The sequence below is a fragment of the Rhinolophus hipposideros genome (assembly GCF_964194185.1).
Source record: "Rhinolophus hipposideros genome assembly, chromosome: 4".
In the NCBI taxonomy this organism is placed as follows: domain Eukaryota; kingdom Metazoa; phylum Chordata; class Mammalia; order Chiroptera; family Rhinolophidae; genus Rhinolophus; species Rhinolophus hipposideros.
The window spans coordinates 59,757,504-59,781,355 of NC_138050.1; the positions used below are offsets into that span (position 1 = coordinate 59,757,504).

Here is a 23,852-nt window from a genome sequence, read left to right on the forward strand (position 1 = left end):
TCAAGCCTGAGTAGACTGAGAATTTCCAGCAAAGCAGAAAGGGCTATGCTTGGGAGAGCAAGTATCACCCCGAGGGCACAGGGATAGCCTAGCAAACGTTACTAGGGACACTGAAGAGAAGTTACCCACCAATGTTCTCTTGTTATATGGTACAAAACCATGATTTTTTGCTCTCCTTGCACTGACTTTAATTACTTCAGACTTATTCTAATCTCTGAGGCCCTTGTGAAAAAAATCACGTAGGATTTCAAATATTTAGATCTAAATATGTTCAAACTTAAAGTTTAAAGCTCAGGAGAGCTTTAAACTTTAAAACCAGCCATTTGTCTGGTTATTTGAGATTAGAGCCTAAATCTTTTCATGTGTATTTTCAACTCTAAGTTTTTATATTTATTTCTGTTTCTGTGACACAAAATAACTGTACTTGGCTTAAAAATAAAACAATAACTCCTCCAAAAGCTCAACTGTTTTTATGTTTGCTTCCATTCATTTTTCATTTGCTAGAGTAAAATGTCCTTGCCCGTAACCTCAAATCCACAAGCTTGATTGATTTCTGAGGTTGCACTGGAGGCCCACCCTGCCAAGCAGAGATGATAGACCGCCTATAAACTGGCACCAACGAAAAACCACAATCATCTAACAGTTACTGTGATATTGTGTATCTGCCCTTTCAGATTTATTTGCAGATCTCACTACAGTCTATTTCTTTATTTCTAAAGAGAAAATTACATGAGCTTATGTTAAAAACAATAAGAATGTTCCTTTTAGAGATATTATTGAATACCACCATTCTAGTTATACATTAAAAATAATGACAATTGCACCATTTATTAAACCGACCATAATAATACTAAATGGTGCTATGGAGGGATAAGGAAAGCAGAACTTGTCGTAACCAATAATGACACAGTATGGCTTTGCCATCCTCCAGACCCACATGCTATATCTAGGAAAATTCCTGGCAGAGTGCGGTGCGTGCCTGTGTGTGTGTGTGTGTGTGCGCGCGCGCGCGCAAGTGTGTGTTTCTCCCTTGGGATAGTCAGTGCTACATCAGATTATCCAGGGCCTTTGAAGTCATGCTCTACTACAAATAACCTTTGCTTTCCAAGTCCTCCTTTGAGGATATCATGCACTCCTCCGATTTTTCTTCATAGCTTTATACAACTTAATATTCAGGCTAGGGAAACTAGAAATCTCCTCCAGGTCAAACAACTCCTTAAATCTATCTACAAATTTGTTTTCTCTCTCTAACCTGAATTTCATGACCCAGAGGATGATGGTGGTTTCTTTGCACAGATGGTCAAACGTAAGGAGGAGTTCTTCCAGGAAAGGATGAGCATAGACAACATCAGCTGCCAGGATATAGTCAAAATTGTTGGAAGACCGTGGGAAGTTCTTGTCTAAAGCTATGCCCCAGGAGAGTTCTTTCACCTGAGGCAAATGCTTACATTTCATTTTGGTGTTTCGGGAAATATTATACTGCAGGTTTCCAAGTAATTCGGGTAAATCTGTGGCAGTCACATGTGCACCTGTGAAGCAAAGAATAGTACGAAAAGTAACCCTCATGGGGTAAACAATCAGGTTTCAAGACAACTGCATTTTGCAGTTCTGCACAACTGCTAGTCTTAAGGCAAAGAACTGGTGAATGCACACAGGACGGAAATCCCTTTTAAAGTGGATGCTAGGCCAGCCTTATGCCTCCCCTTAAAAAACAACAACAACAAAAAATTAGATTCCCATGGCATTTATGCACTCCACTGTATTTTGCTGTTCTCCTGTTATTGTCCTTTATTTTTGTCTTGTTGTTGCTGCTGTTGTTAGTTTCTATTTGCCCGCTACATGCTAGGAGAAAAATAATCAAGAGAAAGGGAAATTCAAAATATTTGGTACCCTCACTGGAACAATCAGAAGCCATTGCCGAAAGATGAATAGGTTCTCCCCTACAAGAAGTCTGATCCCTAGTGCTATGAGACTGAACAAGTGTATATACCATCATTGGGCATCCTACATATCATTGAACAAGAAGTACTCGAGCGTGAAAAGTAGAGAAAGGAATGAAAACTTCAAAGGCACGACATTGAAAGTATCGTAACATCCACAGTAATGTCCAAGTTTTCAGTTTGACCCCACTATAAGTGTGAGTCTTCCCATGAAAAGAGGTTTAAAACCTAGCCACAACATGCATATCATGCTCAGAGAGCCAAAGATCATAGATGCAGTACAGAATGCTCAAATGAAGAAGATGTAAAGGATTTTCGAGTTAAAAGTGAATAGTTATGGTCATTTTCAGGAAGAAACTGGAAGAAGCCAAACGGTAGATACCAATAACAATTAAAATGTGGCTCTTAAAGTGAACTTAGAGCAGCAGCAAAGCCTGAAAATACTGTGTAAACAAATCCAGGATTGCTCAATTCTACATCATCTGACAAGAACAGACTGGGGTAAGGAATGGAAAAGTGGAACAGGAAGAGAGGTCTAGGCTGGCCTAGAGCCCATTGCTTAACCGTCATGGCAAGTTTGTCTGGCCATTGATTGTATTTTGTGGAAAATGTTAAAATGGGAGGGAGATATACATATCATTGGTAGAATCTCAGAAATATCAATCTTCACATTCTAATGTCGGTGGGTCTATCATTTTCAACAAATAGTAAAACCCCAAGATAAGGAATATACCCCTATTTAGAATGAATATGAACTAGCTGACTATTAATATTTTTATATCTAGAGAGGTAAACACCACCACTTTTAGAATACTGACTAAAGAAAGCTTCAATCTTTTGGTATTTGTGTCAAGTTGTCCAAGCAGACAAAAAGGATCAATTATTTTTAATGAAACAAATGACTTCCCAAACACAAATTCTGTTCCTAGATCAGGAAGCCTTCAGGTATAAATCCAATAGAGACTCTGACTCTATTCATGCTAACTGGAATGGTGAGTTTGGAAAACAATATTAGGACAGAGAAATTTAAAAAAAAGAAAGAAAGAAAATTGGAGAGGACCGTCAAAGGTCCTGTATTTTCCCAGTGTTTAGAAAGTAGTAAATCGCTAAATCTTGAATTCCTCTGAAGATGATTTTTTTTTTGGCGGGGGGGTTATTTTCTTTAAAAAAAATTTCAATTACAGTTGACATTATATTAGTTTCAGGGGTACAGTATAGTGGTTAGACATTTATATAACTTACGAAGTGAACCCCCTGACAAGTCTTGCACCCACCTGACACCATATATAGTTATTACTTATTGATTATATTTCCTAAGCTGTACTTTACATCCCATGACTATTTTGTAACTGCCAACTTATACTTCTTAACCCCTTCACCTTTTTCACTCAGCTGCCGAATTCCCCTCACATCTGGCAACCATCAGTTTGTTCTCTGTTATCTCTGTTTCTGTTTTGTTTGTTCATTTATTTTGTTTTTTAGATTCCACATATAAGTGAGATCATATGGTATTTGTCTTTTTCAGTCTGATTTATTTCACTTAGCATTATCCCTCTAGGTCTATCCATGTTGTCACAAAGACTAAGATTTTATTCGTTTTTATGGCCTAGTAATATTCCATTGTAATAATCCATTTATATTTAAAGTAATTATTGATAGGTATGTAGTTATTTCCATTTTATTAATTGTCTTCTGATTGTTTTTGTAGTTCTCTGTTCCTTTATTTTTTTGCTCTCTTCTCTTATATGTTGATGACTTTCTATAGTGTTATATTTAGATTCCTTTCTCTTTATTTCTTGTAACTCTCTTGTAGATTTTTGGTTTGTGGTTACCATGTATTTCATATACATGAAGCTATGCTTATAGCAATCTATTTGAAGTTGATGGTTGCTTAATTTCAAACACATTCTAAAATCACTACCATTTTTACTCCCTCCTTCCATGTTTGTTTTATCATTCATTTTCTCCTTCTTTTGCATGTGTATGTTTTATGTATCCTTAATTTATTGTTGTAATTACACATGATCTTCCTACTTTTGCTTTTTAACCTTTGTACTAGCTTTAGTGTTTGCTGATCCACTGCTTTTACTATGTGTTTGCTCTTGTTGGTGAGAACTTTTTTTTCTTTGCAACATTTTCTTATCCATATTTTTTACTTTATCCTTCTCCTCCTTCTCCTTCTTTGTCTTCATCTTTTTCTTCTTAAAGAAATCTCTTGAAAATTCTGTGTAATACTGGTTTGGTGGTTTTTCTTGTCTGGGAAGCTCTTTATCTGTCCTTCAATTTTAAATGATAGCCTTGCTGCGTAGATTAATCTTGGTTGTAGGTCCTTGCTTTTCCTCACTTTGAATATTTCCTGCCAATCCCTTTTCGCCTGCAAAGTTTCTGGTGAGAAATCACCTGACAGTCTTATAGAAGTCAGTTACCTCCCTTGTAGGTAACTAACTGCTTTTCTCTTGATGCTTTTAAGGTTCTCTCTCTGTCATTAGCCTTTCACATTTTAATTAGATGTGTCTTGCTGTGGACCTCTTTAGGTTCATCTCGTTCGGGACTCTTTGTGCTTCCTGGACTTGTACGTCTATTTCCCTCACCAGGTTAGGGAAGTTTTCAGTCATTATTTCTTCAAATACGTTTTCAATCTCTTGCTCTCTCTTATCCTTCTGATACCCCTAATGCCAATGTTGGTACGCTTGATGTTGTCCCAGAGGTCCCTTAAACTTTTCTTTTTTTAGATTTTTTTTTTTTTTTTTTTTACTGTTGTGTTTGGGTGTTTTCCACTACTTTGTCTTCCAAATAACTGATTTGATCCTCTGCTTCATCTAATATGCTGTTGATTTCATCTAATGTATTCTTCATTTCAGTTACTGTATTCTTCATTTCTGACTGGTTCCTTTTTATGTTTTCTATCTCCTGTTTTATGTTTCCTATCTCCTTGTTGAACTTCTCACTGAGATCATCTATTCTTCCCCTAAGTTCGTTGAGCATCCTTATAACCAATGTTTTGAACTCTGCATCTGGTAGATTGTTTGCCTCCATTTTGTTTAGTTATTTTTCTGGAGTTTTATCCTTTCATTTGGGACATATTTCTTTGTCTCCTCATTTTGGCTGCCTTCTTGTGTTTATTTTTATATATTAGGCAGATCTGCTACATCTCCCACTCTTGGCAGAGTAGCCTCGTGTAGCAGGTGTCCTATGAAGCCCAGTGGCACAGTCTCCTCATTCACATGTGTGTCTATGTATGTTCTCCTGTTGTAGTTGAGCCTTGATTGCTGTTGGCATATCAGGGGGTGAGATTGACCCTTAGGCTGACTGGCTGTGAGGACTGGCTATTACTTCAGTGGACAAGCTATTGTGCAGGGCCTGACCCCACAGAGCAGGATTTGCTTTAGTGGGGGCTCTGGTGCCTACCAAGTCCACCCCTTGGGTGTGTTATTTGTGATTCTAATTTGCTGGTGCTCTGGTCTGGTCTGAAGCCAACCACCAGATTGTTTGTTGATTCTGGGGCCTCTTGAGAGGGGATCTGATGCAGGTGTGTGTCCAGCTTGGGTCCGCTTGCTAGGAGCTACAAAGTGATCTGCAATTTGTAGCTGCCTATGCTGGGCTTGGAGGCACGTGGGAGTGGTTATACTATGAACCGAGTTTGGCTGACACTAATGCTGAGCTTGGGGCCACTTAGCAAGAGGTACAGGGCATGCTAAGACCAGCCACTGCTTGTTTGGGGTTTGTGGACCTTTAAGAGGTTTTAGGAAAGTCTGCAGTGCAGGCCCAAGCGTCTGAAAGTGATTTGGACCAAGCACATGAATTAGGTAAGGCCAGTCACAGAGAATCACCAGAGTAGGGCAAAAGTAGTGTTAGCCAGGTTGATGGAGGCTCAGATTTGGTCCCCACCTACACCTGCCCGCTGTGTGGGGGGACAGCTCAACAAAGGAGTAATAGTGCCTGCCAGCATTTTAGTCCTGCAGAGATCTGCCCCTCCAGCTCTCACCCTGAGCCAGACAATTCAGTTCCTCCCCATATGCCACTGGTGCTTTTAGAGTTTGTATCCCTTCTCTGGAGCTTAGGGTGTTTGTGAGAGTAAGTCTGTGCATAGGCCCTTTAAGAGGACACCTGGGTCTACAGCAGCCCTCTGTCTCACCCATACTGAGTCCATCCTGATTTTTACAGCCAGCTTTTGTGGGGATTCCTCTTCCCAGTATTGGTGCCCTGGGCTGGGGAGCCTGGTGTAAGGCTGGGACTCCTCACTCCTCAGGGGGACCTCTGCAGCCAAGATATCCCTCCTGATTCTTAGCTGCCACAGCCATTTCATGTCTCCTTCTCTCCTACTAGTCTCAATGTGGCTTCTTCTTTATATCCTTAGTCACAGAAGTCCTGTTTAGCTAGTCTTCAGGTTCTCCTCAAGGGTGGTTATTCTATAATTTAGTGTAATTTTGATGCGGTTGTGGGAGGAGACGAGCACAGACTTCACCCACTCTGCCATCTTGACCAGAAGTTTCAGATTGCTATGTTTTAAAGGCTGAGCCCATACAATTTGAGGGAACAGACATGGGGTAGAAGGGGAAGAGGGGAGTTGAAGATGACTTTGATTTCTGGGACCTGAGTAATGGAGTGGATGAATGTGGGTGCCATTTACAGAGCTGGAAAAGGCTGGAGGAGGAGCCCATGGATAGTGGGGATAGGAGCAGCTTTGGGGAGTTGGAAAACAAGAGTATAGTCTGAAGGCATGTTCAGTTCAGGATGCCTGTGACCCCATCCAAGTGAAAATGTCAAGTTGGCAGCTGTCGGAGGCCTGAATACAACGGCAGTGGGACCATGAGAAACCACATGACATGCCCCAGGCCCAACATCTGCCCCCCCCCCTTGCCCTGGAAGCAATTCACAGGTATGGGGACCACCACCATGAGAAACCATGCCTGCCCAGCTGCTCAACCCTCCCTCCTCTCAAGATTTTAGAGTGGCAGGTGTGCACTTCTGAAGATCAAGGAAATCAAGACAGATTTGGGGTGGTGCACATCAAAAAATGTAACTAAATTAAAGCAATGAAATAGATTAACTACACAAAAAAAGAATGAAGTGCAGCTGGTTCAGGCATACATAGAGACCATCACATGTTTAGTTGAAAAAGAAGATTCAGGTAAGAGAACAAGAGATTGCAAAAGAAGAATGAAAATAAACTGAGAAAATAAATCCAAGGGCAAACATAAAGTGAAGAGCAGACATGATTTTTATGTGATTTCTAACATACCTCTCTAATCTAACAGGTGCTTTTTCATGAAAGCATAGGACTTCAAAACCCAAAAGGAATATATGGCTACATGGAAACATTGAAATAGGGATAAAATTTAAATAAAGAACATCAGAGTCAGCAGCAGTAGATTCTATCTATACTTAGTATCTCCTCTAGCAGCCAAGAGCTTAAGCCACCTCCCAATAAGAATACATGTATCACTTAGCACTCTACGAGGAAAATTAATATAACTTCACAGAAAATTCTAAAAGGAATAAGTAAGGTAATTTTAAAATTGGTAGAGTTTCTTGATGAAAAGCCCATTCAAACAATTAAGGAGTTAAAAATAGGTCGAGGTCATAATATACTGGATAATAAAAGCAACTAATGATGCTTGATCATTAAATTCTCCAAACCCCATTCAATCAAAAATATCTACTTACCAAGTAAACTTGCCACAATGGAGACTAACCCTGTTCCAGCTCCAATTTCAATCACATTTTTGTCAACCATATTATACTGCTTTACATTTGTTTCTAGAAAATAGCATAGAACAAGGGCCTATGAAATTAAAAAGGAAAAAAAAATTAGTGCTCGGCAAGTAATAACAGAAAGTACAATTAAACTCTATTAGACAAATATCTCATTAATGCTATGATATGTATGTGTGTGCCTGTGTGTTATTTGTATGTGTACATATATATCAATACAGACAGTTATCAACAGAAGTATGTCCTTCAGTGGTTCAACACAGGCTAGAAAAAGTCGTTGGGGATTATTGGGAAGAAAAGAGATAACTAAAACTATGGAGTTCAGTTGCTTAGGTTTGATTATCTTTAAAGAAAGAAATTTCTAATAATAATAGTCATTTCAAAGAAGCGTGTGGGGTTAGAACAGAGCAGTGCTAGGGGTCTGCACCCTTCACGGAACTACTGGTGAAGGAGGGGGTCCTTTTAGAATAGCCTACATGTTGACACTGGTATAGATTTCATTATAACTGTTTGACTGAAATGGAGCCAGGTAAATGGGAAATATGTTTACTATTCTAAACTTTTATGGTCACAAAAAACTCAAGGTGTAAATAACAATTATTATTAACCCTATAAATCAAAAGTAGAATTAATTGATGGAAGCATTTTCCCAATTTCATGATTTCTAAATTTTAGTGTTGTTTAAGGTCACAAAGCAGAACTTTGGAACCTATTTCCTTCTTCCAAAAAGTACAGAATAATGAACAAAACTGACTGAAAATAATTGAAATGTAGCAATTTTTGTATGAAATTATACCGATGGCCAAACAACAGCACCATAACAGTCCATGGCTTCAGTAATTAGAATATCATGACCAACAAAATGAAATCCCTCCCAGGAGGTTGTTGTTATTAGAGTGGGAATAAAACATCTTGCTGTGATCTCTGCAACAACTTTTTTGTCATCATCGTTTTCTCTGTTCTCTGAAAGTAAAAGAAAAAAGGCAATTGGTGTGTTAGTAAAACCACCAAAAAGGAGAAGAACTTGATGGAAATGCAACATTTCTATTTATTCTGTTACTTTTGAATATTCATTGACTTTAGGTGCAATGTACTAGTATGGTAAACTATTTGAAAATGACTCATAACATAAGCTAACATCTCATACATAAGGATAGCAACATCTTCTCTGATTTTCACTAGAGTTGAAATCACCACTGTCCATTTCTGCAACACTATGTAAAACAAATAATAACATAGGTTTTAAAAACAATACATATTTAAGGGACTCAAATATATTTATCTAGAACAATAGAAAGATTAGTGATGGAATAAAAAAAGCCAAGTGTTCACATTGGCTAAAGAGGGCAATTCCTGTTATTTCAGTAATGTATACACTTTGTGACCTGCCTTATTCAGACAAAAAATGTTTATCATCCAACAATATACTCTTATTTTATCATTACTTATTTTTATGTTATTATTCTGGGGCAACTTATGGCATCATAATATCCACATTATATAAGGCTAATAAGCAACATTAATTACCAATTACTGAACACTTTCTTCACATGCCAGACCATGTTAAATACAATATATGTGATATTTCATGTCATTTTTGCAACAAACCGTGTGAGATATGCATTATTATTTGCACTTGCATGGATAACAAAACTAAGAGAGCTTTATCAACTTGAAGCTTTATTAGCTACATATAACTTGTAAATGAAGGAGACAACATTTGAGCTTCTTTTTTGGTTGTTCCAAAGCCTACTCTCTAAACTCTTAAAGAGCTAAGCTATGATCTTAAAAAGAAACTAATAGTCCCAAAGAATTTTCTAATTATTTATGGAGCAAGATATACATCTCTCTCTAAGCCTCCATTTCCTTATTTGTAAAGTGGGAAAGATACAAAAACCTACATCAAATAATGTTGGGAGATTGAAATAAGGCAATGTATATAAAGTGCTCAGCACCTTGTCTGTCTACAATTACATAGGGCTCAATAAATTATTATAGCTATTATATTTTGGTTATGAAACTAAATGATAAAACAAGATCACCATATAATCAACAATATTGGAGTGTGTGATACTGTATTAAACAACTGAAAATTCCATAGTTACTCGTAGAAGCAGAGAGTAGAATGGTGGTGGCCAGGGGCTGGGAGGTGGGGGAAATGGGGAGATGTTGGTCAAAGGGTACAAAGTTTCAGTTATGCAAGATGAGTAAGTTCTGGAGATCTAATGCACAGCATGGTGACTATAGTCAATAATAATGTATTTCACACTTTAAATTTACTAAGAAAATATATCTTAAATATCTCACCCAAAAAACAAAAGAAAGGTAAGTAACTACGTGAGGTGGTGGATATGTTAATTAGCTTGATTATGGTGTTCATTTTATAATGTGTGAAACAAGTTGTATATCTTAAATATACAGAGGGTGTCAAAAAAATGTGTACAGGGTGCTCAGTTGGTTAGAGCACGACCTCTGGGCAACAGGATTACCAGTTCAATGCCCATGTGGGCCAGCAATCTGTGCCGTTTGCAACTAGAATGAAGTCAATCAGCTGCCGCTCAGCTCCCGGGTGACCAGATAGCTCAGTAGGTTGGAACGCGGGCTCTCAACCACAAGGTTGCCAGTTCAACTCTTCGACTCCCGCAAAGGATGGTGGGCTGCTCCCCCTGCAACTAACAACAGCAACTGGACCTGGAGCTGAGCTGCACCCTCCACAACTAAAATTGAAACAACAACTTGACTTGGAAAAGTCCTGTAAGTACACACTGTTCCCCAATAAAGTCCTGTTCCCCTTCCCCAATAAAATCTTTTAAAAAAATAAAATAATAAATAAATATATAAATATATAAATATATATATATATATATATACACACACACACACACACACACACACACACACATTTTAAGAATGGAAAAAACTGTATTAATTGTAATACTCAATATACACCAATAACAAAAGATGAATACAAGTCATGTTTGACTTCTACAATTACAAGAGGTGCTCAAAGTGGTTACCATCAGCATCCAGACACTTCTGATTACAACAAACCACTGCTTGAGTATAGATAATATCTCTTAAAAATGTGTATACATTTTTTTGGCACCCCCGCTATACAATTTCTATTTGTTGACTATACCTCAATAATGTTGGGGGTAATTCTATAGTTAAATAAAGAAGGTGGAAATCAATGAGGTGGAGGTTACTCAGGGACGACTTCATAAGTGTGTCTTAGGTTTCACCTATCTAATACATGATTTGCATTAATAGAGAAGCTATTTATTTCTTACAATAGTCCTTAAAATCCAGTCATCTTTCAAGGCTTGTCTTTGTTCTTTGCCACTTCCCCCACCTCGATGCTAATGAATCCAAGCTTAGTTCTCTTCAGAAGAGAAGACAGAAAATAAAAACTGAACTTTGAGTGTAAGAAAGAAATAGTGTTACATAACCAAGAAAAGTAAAAATAGTTTGTGATTCTTTAAAAGGAGAAGAGATGACACAGAAAAGATTCATTTTAAAAACTTAAGCCAGAAGAACATGCGTTCCTTGGTTATTCCATTTACTCTTTCAACAAAACTGTACTGAAGCCCTACTATGTGTCAGGCTCTGTGCTGCCTGAAAATAAGATGTAGCCGAACAATCAGCTCTAACGCATTTTTTGGAGCAAAAATTTTAATATAAGACTGGGTCTTATATAATAATAACATAATATACTATAATATATTAACATGATACTGGGTGATATATTAATTTTTGCTCCAAAAGATGCATTACAGTTGATTGTCCAATTAAGTCTTATTTTGGGGGAAAACACAGTAGGCGATAGGAAGACAGCAGTTAGCCAGAGAGACACAGTCCCCGCCCTTGGGAAAACTAGAAATGTAAAGACACAACTGTCTGAACTTCAGTAATACACGACATCCCCGTGAAGAAACTCTAGACTGGATGCAAGTTAGTTTTTCCACAACAGCTCCAAAGTATTTGGGTTTGTTGCCCATGTGGAGAGACCTTTCTAAAACATGGTGTATTTACAGCTTTGCTCTGATTGACATTTTTGTTACTGGCTTGATTGGTGATATTAAGAGTGTGATCAAATATTAAAAGATGAATGTGATGGGAAATTATACTAAATAAGTAAATGTAATACTAAATATCTTGATGGCCTATACCAGTGGATTGGACTTAACAATATGAAATTTGATAAAGACAAATATCAAGTCCACATTTAGTCTGTACCATTTGTGGAGGGGAAAAAGATATATCAATTTAATTGGCCACAAGTTTAATTGGCCACAAGTTCAATATGAGTCAAAAGTATAATACAACTATCAAAAAGCTAATATACCCAGGCCATATTACAATATTTAAAATGAGGGTGGTAAAGGCTCTGTTATATTTGAAAATGGTTAGGTCACACTTGTAGCCCCACATTCAGTTTGGGAAGCCCCATTTTGAAGGGCTGAGAAACTGGAGCAACTGGGAGGTGAGAAATCTTGACACAGGGCCATATGAGGACAGTTTGGGGAGATCAGCATTTTCATCATAAAGAAGAAACAACTTAAGGGAACACAAGAGTTTTCACTTGTCATTTCAATAAATTTAATTTATTAAAAAATAATAAAATTTGAGAAAAGAGTTTTCACAAATTTGAAGGAGTAGCAAATAGAAGAGAGAGAGAGAGAGAGAAAGAGAGAGAGAGAGAGAGAGAGAGAGAGAGAGATCACAGAGAGCAGAAGCTGAACCCATGGGAGAAAATTAAAGTTGATCTTTAATATTTTTCTAAAAATCACATATTTTCAAAAATGGAATGGCTCACCTCAGATAGCAGTAATTAGTCCCCAGAAGCTATCAATAAGAAACCAGAAGACCACTCTTTCAAGTTTTAGGGATATATCAGATTACTCATTGGTCTAACTAGACTAGGACAACTGAATTTCTATGATTCAATGAAATAACTACATGCCATCATGTGGAAAAATGCTATCATAGAGATACAATGTGCTAAGGAAATGTAGGACAGAAAGTAAATAAAAGCAGACAAAAGGAAGCCAGTAGAGGGGAAAGATATCAGACTTTAGAAGGGAAGTGAATGAATGGGACTAAGATTCATCAGCAGGCAGAGATCTGTTCCAGATTACAGACTAAGAAATTCTTTATTCATTCAACAAATATTCACTGAGTACTTACTAAAGTCTACACACTCTTTAGTGACTGCGAATAAATAAAACTCAAGCTGGTGAAGCTTACAGATGTGTAGAGAGAAACATGCAAATGGATGATTATAATGCTCTATGACAACTGATAAAATGGAGTTGAAAGGAAATGAAACACAGAAAGCAAAAACCCATGTCAGCTTGTGGAATTCATAGATGACTTACTGTCCTAAATTCTGTGATACCCTAATTATCTTGCTTAGGATCTGGACAAAACCAAGTATTCCCCAATAGAACTCCAACTTCACTGCGTGCCACAGGAAGGGCCCACTCTACCACCACCACTACAAACACTGACTCTTGGCAGAGATACAGAGAAAACAAGATGAAAATCTAATATTCTTCAGCAAGAGCTCCCTCTTCTAGTATATTTCACTCTATTTCTCCTTAAACAATGGCATGCATTCACATTCAGGTAGAGCTCTAAGAACCAAATAATATTAGTAATATGTTTTCTTTGAACTTTAACTTTCACTTCACTATATTCACTTGCCTTGCTAAGATTGGTGAGGGTTGGGGAAGCAATTTTTGCTGTGGAAATTCTTTAGGGAAAAGCAGAGAACATTAATTGCTTCCTTGACCTTTAGCTGAATACACCCTCTTGGGCCTCCTTGCAAACTCCTTGTAAATGCAGCACTTCTTTGACAAGTCACCGAAGGAATCAGGGATTAATAGATGTTAGAGTACACTAAATCCCAGGAGCATCTCCTAAAGTTCCAATCTTTGATGTATAAACTTTGCCAGTGAATATTTACTGCTACAAAAACTGACATCTCTGACTTTGCACTTTATTTTAGAGGTTAGGTGACCAGATTAGGGCTGTTCTTCTAAAAACTACAGTGTAATGACAAATGATTCCTGGTTTTTGACGGCATTTCTGAATAAACAGAACTAGTCATTTCTTTTTAAGAATGACCACATCTTTACTTTTATATGGAAATGAGATTTAAAATATATATGTGAATATATTGTTATAATCAAAAATTGCACCCCAAAATAAAGAATCTTCAAAGAGATTTTATGAAACAAAAACCACTATAAATTGCATATCCATTCTAAAAGAGCACAATTCTATCCATCATATATAGTAATTTGAAATTAGTTATACACCTTAGGATGACCACATATTACATAAAAGACATTATCAGGTCGAATAAAATTTAATTGACAACGTTCTCTATTAATATTCTTTTTTGCACTTCAATACTATATGAATACCACAGTCAATCCATAAGAAGTAACATTCATAAAAAATAGATTGAACTTAGCTGCTTAAAATAATTTATCTAGATATGTGAGATTTTAAAAGCAAATATACACACACATACAATTACTTCCACCTTAAAACTCTGACTGATGTTTTTCAGCATTAACTTCTATGTAAAAATTTTGAGGTAACAATTTTAATAGTATTTATTTATTTAAATCACAAGACATTTTTAATATTCAGTTTGGGCAACATCACTACCCATTTCAAGGTTGATGACAAAAACCTCTGAACTGGAATCTAATAGAAAGAGCTGCACTATTGTACAGGCACCTCTAGAATTGTCTTGTAATGAAAGGGAGAAATCTATGCTCCAAACATAATATACAAAGACTGTCTCTCAAAATGCATGCTTGGTTATTTGTTGAACATGGGATTAAATATTGGGAAGATTAATACATGAGTAGATATTCTTCAGTTTTTAGTGATGGTTTGAAGAGGAATTTCCTCCAAAAGTTAATAGCATTATCATACAATGATATCTAATTTAAATTTCTGAAGAATAGTTTTTCCACATATATTCTCTCCTTGTTACCTAGCACTCAGGCTCCAGGACTGACAACTAAAACCAGGTATGTTACACAAAATGATGAATCTTGCCTTCCTTATATGAAAAGCAGAAAATTCCTGATATCTGTACCTTTAGATAAATGATATCATCTCTAATATTAAAGGATTATTTTATTAATGAATTTAATATTGAAACATAAATATTAAAACATTAAAACATTAAAATAGATTGTAAATAAAACATAATCAAGACAGTATTACAATTATGTTGCTATCCTGAGCTTACCTATTTTTATGTTTTTTGATATAAAAAAAAAAGTCTTAACACCCTTTCCCTGCTACTGAATCTTTGCTGATAGTGAATAAAATCTACCAGGTACTCTTGTTCTCCTGAGAATTAATTATGAAGTAAAAATTAGCAAAATTCTGCTACATTATGATGATGATTTTCTTAAGAAAAAATTCAACAGAGACTTGACTTTCAAGGCTGGATTGCAGCAAGCCTTCAAAAATAGAGGCTCTGTCTGTATTCTTTTCTTTTATACATTTAAGGTCAATGACAACAATAATAAATGGAAGGGTCAGATCACAGAAATACACCCAAAAAAAAAATTCTTTAGTAGCTATGACAGGTGAATTTAAGCTTCCATTAGAGGGCTGTCACGAAAACCTGTCAGCAAAATTTAAAGTAAAAACCCCTCAACTAAATGAAAAAGACCGTCATTCAGTTGAATCTTCTATTCAAAGATTAATGTCATTGCTTCTTAATAAATATCTAGAGATTAAAAAGAAAAAAGATGTTAAAGGTATTTTCAGATTAGTAAATGGTCATAGGCTAACCTGAAAGATAGAATTCTGACTGTCTCAGCAATGTCAAGGTCTTGGGTTCTTGAATTGAAACTAATTCCTGAAATTTGACAAATATTTTTTGTCTAGAGGTCTGCTTAATTTCAAGAATATACAGAGCTTTAAACTTTAATTAAAGGATCAAATGATACTATTACATTTACAGAAAAAAAGAAAATCCGTCTTTTACCGAGACTGCTCAGGATACAACTGGGGGAAAACAAACAGAATTAGTTGTACTCCAAGTTTGCTGCTGGGGTCACAGTGGAAACAGACAACTAAACGAATGCCAGTGAAGTACGATAAGTGCAAAAAAAGAAATATTTCTAAAGTGCTATGGGAAGCATCACCAGTTGGTCAGATTAGGAGAAGCCTTCTCAAGGAGACATTGGAGCTGAGTTAGAGGAGAAGGAAGGCTGCTAGACAGAGAAGGGCGGAAGCAAGGTCAAGGAATATGAAACATCCACCACGGCATGGAGGCAGGTTCAGAGAGCCATTAGAAGATCTGGGAGCTGGTGTGCAAGGTGCTTGTTAGGGTGTTCTAGAAAATAAGCCTGAAGAAGCAGGTCGAGATAAAATCTGAGGACAATGTTGACCTTTGTTCTCTAATGTGAGGAGGAGACAATAAAGATTGTTGGGACAGGAACTAATATGATCATATTTGATCTTTAGAAACTTACCTCTGGCTATAGCAGCTGAAGGCTAAGTTAGAAGCTAATTAGAAGATAGTTACAACAATCTAGAAAAAAAGATGCAAGAGTCTGAACTAAAGCAGCAGCATAGGGTCTAAGAACCAAGTAAGAAATTGGAAGCTTTTTTTTTTTAAAGATTTTATTGGGGAAGGGGAACAGGAATTTATTGGGGAACAGTGTGTACTTCTAGGACTTTTTTCCAAGTCAAGTTGTTGTCCTTTCAATCTTAGTTGTGGAGGGTGCCGTTCAGCTTCAAGTTGTTGTCCCTTCAGTCTTAGTTGTGGAGGGCGTAGCTCAGCTCCAGGTTCAGTTGCCGTTGCTAGTTGCAGGGGGCACAGCCCACCATCCCTTGAGGGACTCGAGGAATCGAACTGGCAACCTTGTGATTGAGAGGGCGCTCCAACCAACTGAGCCATCTGGGAGGCAGCTCAGCTCAAGGTGCCATGCTCAATCTTAGTTGCAGGGGGCAGAGCCCACCATCCCTTGCAGGACTTAAGGAGTTGAACCAGCAACCTTGTGGTTGAGAGCCCACTAGCCCATATGGGAATCGAACCGGCAGCCTTCGGAGTTAGGAGCACGGAGTTCCAACTGCCTGAGCCACAGGGCCAGCCCTGAAATTGGAAACTTTTGAAATAATAGTAGAGCTCCCCCAAGGGCAACGACTGACATTCAATCTTACATTTCAACCAAACATTGGAAGACATCTGAGGCAGACTGTTATATTTAAGAGTTATTTTTGTTTAATATGTCAAAAACTTATTCATCTTATTTAACTGCTACTTATTCGGGTTACGTTTAAAAGATGTAAAGTGTTCTGATGAGTGAGTCTCATTTAGTAATTATATATGCCATAGTACTCCAACCGGCACATTAACACATATGGCCTCAGACTACAGTATGATACGCTTCTTAAAGAGCAATAGAACTAAGCAAATACACTTCCTTCCTCGTATATTCTTCTAAAAGCCATATTGCCTATTAATCCAACCCTGTAAAGATTTATGAAGATTCTTATGAAAGATTTTTCATGTGATATCACTAAGTAATACATTATACTTACTCCTGAAAAGAGTCAACTAACTGGCGACCAGAAATACAAGATCACCACTAATGAGCAAACATTACGTCCAGCCAACAGGACTCAGTTATAGCTAATTCATTCTTTCACTCATGTATTGAGTGCCTGGGCACTATGAATTAGAAGTAGAGACTTAACTAGTTAATTCAAAAAGAGAAAGTTCCCTCAGAGAACTAAGGAAACAATGGCCAGAGCCGCAAAGATTATGAATTTGCAAGTCAAATAAGAGAGGGCAAGACATGCCATACATAGGAGACGACATGCACAGAAGCCCACTGGCAAAAAGATTCTTGACCAATTTTCCAATTTGGGAAACCCTGACAACTAAAACATAGGATAAGTTGGGGTAGTAGCATGAGATAAAACACTCTATGTCATGCTAAGAAGTATTGATTTTACCATATAAGAAATAATGAGTCACTGAAGAATTTTAAGCAGAAGGCTAATGCAGGAAGATTTAAATGTTTTAAAAAATCATACATGCTATGGGGAAAGAACTAGAGAGGATAAAGAAAGGGGGCTAGCTCAGGGTGGGGGCAGCCCATTAGAAGGTAATTACAATAATCAAGAGAAGAAATAATAAAGAACTGAATCAAGACTGATGCTGCAAACAGGACGAGAGAGGTAGGAAAATACATTATGGGGTAAAATCAATCAGATTTAATGATGAAGGGTGTGAGGAAAGGGGAAAGACTAGGATGATTGCAGGTTTCTGAGTGGCCAAGGAAATGGTGTTGCCATAAACTGAGATAGAAAATATAGGTGGAGGGGCACATCAGCAAAGGAAAATTATTTTCTAATGCATAAAATTGTGTGACAGGACATGCCAGCCACAGAGATGTGCTGCTCAGATTAAGAGAACCTGCTATGGGAAGCATAGCTGCCCAATAGGTCCAGCTGCTGTCTCTTTGGCTCCTTGGAGGCCATTCTTCCCCTTGGGGCTGCCTGCGAAAGCCAGCCCATTCCCATCCATAGAGGAAGGACACTCATCTAGTGGGCAGCTTTTGCTCACGGAATCCCCATCTGCCTGCCTGAGACTTTCTCAGAACTGTGTTGCAGTCTGAGGTCTTCCTAACCAACCTGCCCTCTCGCTCGTCTCACAGGTGTTGAATCTGCATGGTGGTCTGAAGGTCTCCCTGCCTGTCTCTGTTCCTTCTTTACCCTCCACAATATTTCCCCCAATCTCTTGCATGTTTAATCCCATTTTAGCATCTGTTTTTTAAAGGAGCCAAATAGACACAAGCAGTAGGTAGGGCATCAAGTAAGCAGTTGGGAGGATACGTTTATGAAGAATGGTGCACAGGAATCACTGACCCTGGGGTTAGGATGAACCCGTTCCAGAAGTGCAGACCCTGAGCAGCACCCCGCTAGCTTATAACACATTATTACAAGCGCTAACAGCTGGAGAGTGTCTTTAGGCAAGAGGTAAACAGAAGACCCTTGGAATAGCTCATGTGGATGAGGTTTTAGACAGTTTAGATTATAATGCAGCATAGAAACCACAGACAGAGGAATTTTTAGCATCCACCATAGTCCTAACTTTAATCTGTGTGTAACTAAGTAACATCCTATAATTCTTGGGTCCTCAGGCCAGTGTTGAAATAGAGCTGGACTACGGGTTTGCTCTATCCTTTCTAAACACAAGATACTAAGTATAAAAGAGTTAGAAGGACAAGTCAACATTCAGTACTTGAGAACTGAGTGTTCCTCTGGTGAGTGGTAGTCTTTCCAACAGAATGCCATCTGATTCTCCCCCAGCAACACACACTTAATCCCCTTAGCACTGCGCCTGTGAGCATGTTTTTAAAGCTTTAATTGGCTATATAGATGATTATGGGGTGTGATTATTCATATTATAAAATATTTTAATATTAGTTCTATCTCAACCTTACCTTGAACTTCTTCCATTTCCTTTGTAATTTGCCACATTATCGTGCACACAGTTGAAACCAAGCATTGTTACTAGTGATAAGAATAATGATGTAATTTTATTCATAAACCACCCAGAAATTACTTCTTCATTCAAATCATTTAAATGCCTAGATTCTCTAAGTGATTAGGACTTTAAATGTTTAGGTTTGCGAAAATCACGACAGTAAAACCATTAGTGTTTAAGTCACCTAGGCTGCCAGCACTGGGCATACCCCCACTTCTCACAGACAAAGATATGCTCACCTAGGTAGGGGCCACCTGGTATGCCTTAAAAAGAAAAGAAAAAATAGGACTACAGTTCTTAGAAAACATCCACTGTGGGTAGATAGAGGATAGAGAGAAAGAAAGAAGCCAAGATGAATTTATACTACAAAAACATGGTAATAATTCTTCTAGTCTGTGTCAAGAATGTGTGTCTGCACTTTTTATCTCAAAACAATTATACTACATATTCCATGCAAAGTCAGGCTATTTAAGATGCTGTAAAAATGGTGTGTCGATTTCAAATAACTACAGTGATAGAACAATTCAAACTGAAATTCTCCTTACACCAAGAGGTCAAATTGCATTATGCATTTGCCTCCAATTAATACATCAGAGGAACCATAAACAGAGGCTAGAAATGTTTTTATAGTCTAAAATCATCTTTCATCCAAATATTAGTAAAAATGTGTAGTTTGACTGATCTCTCTTACAATCTCATCTAAAATGAAATAACTCAAAAATCATGATCATGTATTTAGCATATAGCACTTGGGGAAAAAATTATTCCACTTTTGCATATAAAAAAACCTAACTATTTGGCAAGTCTATATATTTAATTTATTGTCTTTCAAAATTATCTCTAATATATCATCAGGACCATAAGTATAGCAGTATACATTAAAGATTATTAAGGATATATACAGGTTAACAAACAAAAGCCAAGATATAATATGCAATTGATAAAGTTCTAGCTCCATTTAAGACATTAATGAACACTGCAAAGGTAAGGCTTTATATTTTTAGTTGTTTGTCATCTTAGAATTGTTCAAATTACATGAATAAACATAAAATGATTTACCTTTTTGAGCTTCTGGATCCATTAAGCGATGACCTAATGGATGATTATATACTGATGTTTTCTTGATCATTTCTTGAAAACTAGACAAATAATACATTAAAATATCAAATGGTAGCAATTAATTCAAAATGTGTTGAGTGCTTTTATAATTACCTAATAAAGTTTAACTTCAAATATAGCCGGGAAATTATATTGCAATCATATAATAATAAATCATGCTTTAAGAACTAGCATGGTAAAGCACACTCTGGCATTTCCTTGACAGGTTTGGAGAGCCAAAACAACCCAGCCTCATGGTAGCAGGGAAGTGGCGCTAGCCTGACTCTGGGGGATGGCATAATTGTTGTCACTGCTCTTCGAGGGTTGAATTGGGGAATAGCAGCCACGCTTTCTTATATCAAGTTTGTTCTTCATGTCTTGTATCTGACCACTTTTGTTTGTATGCTTTAAAAACAGATAAATACAAATATATTTGCATATCTTGTATGAAGGGAAAAAAAAGAACTACCATGGAAACACAATCTAGTTAGTATAAATCAAAATTCAAACAAAGGCTTCAGAGTCAGAAATTATAGAAGCCACTGGAGAAAGAAAACAGTCTTCATCAGAGACAACCTCAGCTATCACAAAAAAAGACATCATCTTTATATTGACTAGTCAGATAATAATCCTAAAACTTAAGAGGTAATTAAAACATTGAGAGAAAATGGTTTCCATTCAGTGTAGTAAAAAAACATAGTATTAATCTAAAATAGAGCTTTCGACATAGCAACAAATTCAAAGTTCATATCTTTCCCATCAATGGTTCATTAGCATATACCCAATGTCAAGCAGCACAACTGCTAAATGGTTTTCTGAATATCTTCTACTTTAAAGAATCCATACCATCTCCGCAAACATATTTAAAACTGAAGAAATTAAAGCATTTTATGCCTCTCAAATACAGCATATCATTTGAGTAAGCTTAAACGAGTTGTTATTCCAATTTTGGAAAGCAATAATTTGATGTCTTACGTCTCAATGTTGGGTCACATAATAATCACGATACTACCATGAATTTATACATCACTCCTTTCTCAAGGATCCGAAAACATTTTTCACAGCCACCACACTTTTCTTTACAGTAAGTTAGAAGAAAATTATTTCCCCTAGAGTTTACAAACAAGGAAAACCAAAAGTTAAATTATATCCCTGAGGTCACATGGCTAAACAATACCAAAAGTGGCCATACGTTTTTCCCAATATAGTTTCTCTTCCATTAAAGAAAGCAGTCTTTATTATACGTGTCTGCCTGAAGGTCAACATATATTAAATGTTAAGTCTGGACATACCTAAACGAGTTAGCTGAGTTTCTGGAAGATTAAAAATTATCATCCACAACTTTTGATTTGCTGATGAGACCTCTGAAAGTGCCTGAAAGGCTAGCACCAAAGCACGCAGCTTGCTACTGTACACACTGGCAGGGAGTCCTGAAGAAGGGATTAGGATCCTGACAGCTGCAGCTTCAGAGCTTCTGGTGGTACAGCAACAAGGTGGGAACGCCCATAAATAAGGGGGCTGAGGGACAGTAGGAATATTCCACGGGAGTGTGCCACGAACAGAGCTAGAGTTGTTAATAGGTGAACATAAACCACTCTTGCACGTGAGTGAAGACTATTTCTGCAAAGCGATCCACTTTTCAATTTTGATGCCAAGAGTTATTTAAGACTACAGCTGTGGTATCCTCAGAAATGGAGGTCATGTATTTTTCCTGTCACCTGTCTGGGGGCGAATCAACTACACCATGTTTGAAAATGTGTGCAGCTGTGCTCTGGACACAGGAATCAAATTCCCAGGATTCTTTCCTACTCAGACTGACTAGGAAAGCTGAGGGTATTGTCCACCTGTGCACCTGCACATATGCATGCAGAGCTGCACCTCACAGTACATATAAATGCCCCGTTCACAGAAAACATCCCTTATTACATTTATTGGGGTAGCACTGGTTAGTAACATTTGCAGGAGTACATTATAATTCGACATCTGTATACTCTATCGTGTGCTTTGGGAAACCACCCAAAGCCTAGTTTCCTTCCATCACCATGTATTTGACCCCCTTTACCCACTTCACCCCCCACCCTTCTTCTCTGGTAACCACCATTCTGTTGTCTGTATCCATGAGTTCCTTTTGTTAGTTCATTTATTACTTCTAAATTTATATTCCACAAGTGAAATCATACGGATTTGTCCTCTACTATCTGACTTATTTCACTTAGCATAATATTCTCAAAATCCATCCATGTTGTCGCAAATGGCAATGTCATCTTTTTCATGGCTGAGTAGTATTCATATATATATAACATATATATGATTGGATAAAGATGTGATATATGATTGGATAAAGATGTGATTTATATATATAAAGATGTGATATATATATATATCACATCTTTTTTATCCAATCATCCACTAATGAACACTAAGGTTGTTTCCATGTCTTGACTATTGTAAATAATGCTGTGATGAAAATAGGGGGTACATAACGAGGTCTGACAATTAAGTTTGCGAACTTGTTGCAATGATGTTGCTAACCTTTTTTGATACCAGAGGGATTATTCATTATGAATTTGTACCAACTGGACAGTTAACCATGTTCACTATTTGTAAGTGTTGAAAAGGCTGCATGAAAAAGTTAGACGACCTGAACTTTTCGCCAATTCATGGTTCTTGCATCACAACAATGCACCAGCTCACACGGCACTGTCTGTGAGGGAGTTTTCAGCCAGTAAACAAGTAACTGTATTGGAACACCCTCCCTACTCACCTGATCTGGCCCCCAGTGACTTCTTTCTTTACCCGAAGATAAAGGAAATATTGAAAAGAAGACATTTTGATGACATCAGGACATTGAGGGTAATACGAAGACAGCTTTGATGGCCATTCCAGAAAAAGAATTCCAAAATTGCTTTGAAGGGTGGACTAGGCACTGGTGTCAGTGCATAGCTTCCCAAGGGGAGTACTTCGAAGGTGACCATATTGATACTCAGCCATGAGGTATGTAGCACTTTTTCTAGGATGAGTTCGTGAACTTAATTGTCCAACCTCGTATATCTTTATGAATAAGTGTTTGAGTATGTTTCTGGTAAATACCCAGAAGAGAAATTGTTGGATCATATGGTAGTTCTGTTCTTAATAGCTTACGATTGGGGTAATTTTCGTTATTGGGTAGCATTGTTATTATAGATAACAAAATCACACAATAGTGTAAAGTTAAATAAACTTTGTGTGGGTACAGCTTCGAAGAAATACTTTATATACCATGATATATACAAAGTTAAATTAAGGTCACCTTAATATATTAGACAGGACTAGTAGTCTGGGAGCCTGATTTTAGTTATTCCTGTCAATAATCAGCTTGTGATTTTGGCATTTAGTGTTTCTTGGCTTCCTCTTCTAGAAACGGACATAAAAGGCACACAATATATATTTGTGAGATGAATACAGTAGGTAAAAAACATTCTGGAAACTGCAAAATCCTAAACAATGAAAACTATTATTCATAGGCAGTTAATTCTGGGCAGAGGATACTCTCTTTCTGGGTCTTTTTGAAAGAAGAA

General features: G+C 37.2%; 1 protein-coding gene across 2 annotated transcripts; it reads right to left on the reverse strand.

Annotated features, from left to right (window-relative positions):
• Positions 1 to 402: 402 nt before the first annotated feature.
• On the reverse strand, positions 403 to 21,844 carry LOC308496517 (protein-lysine methyltransferase METTL21E; the record flags this gene model as incomplete). Of its 2 annotated transcripts, XM_081045996.1 has the most annotated exons (5): positions 403 to 1,529; positions 7,608 to 7,725; positions 8,452 to 8,618; positions 20,257 to 20,336; positions 21,588 to 21,844. In XM_081045996.1, 4 exons carry the CDS (start codon positions 20,324 to 20,326, stop codon positions 1,126 to 1,128), a joined length of 759 nt encoding a protein of 252 aa, XP_080902122.1. In that variant the 3' UTR covers positions 403 to 1,125. The 2 variants fall into 2 exon arrangements, with proteins under 2 accessions (XP_080902122.1, XP_080902121.1); XM_081045995.1 differs by lacking the exon at positions 21,588 to 21,844 and having other exon boundaries at positions 20,257 to 20,353.
• Between the last annotated feature and the right edge of the window lie 2,008 nt (positions 21,845 to 23,852).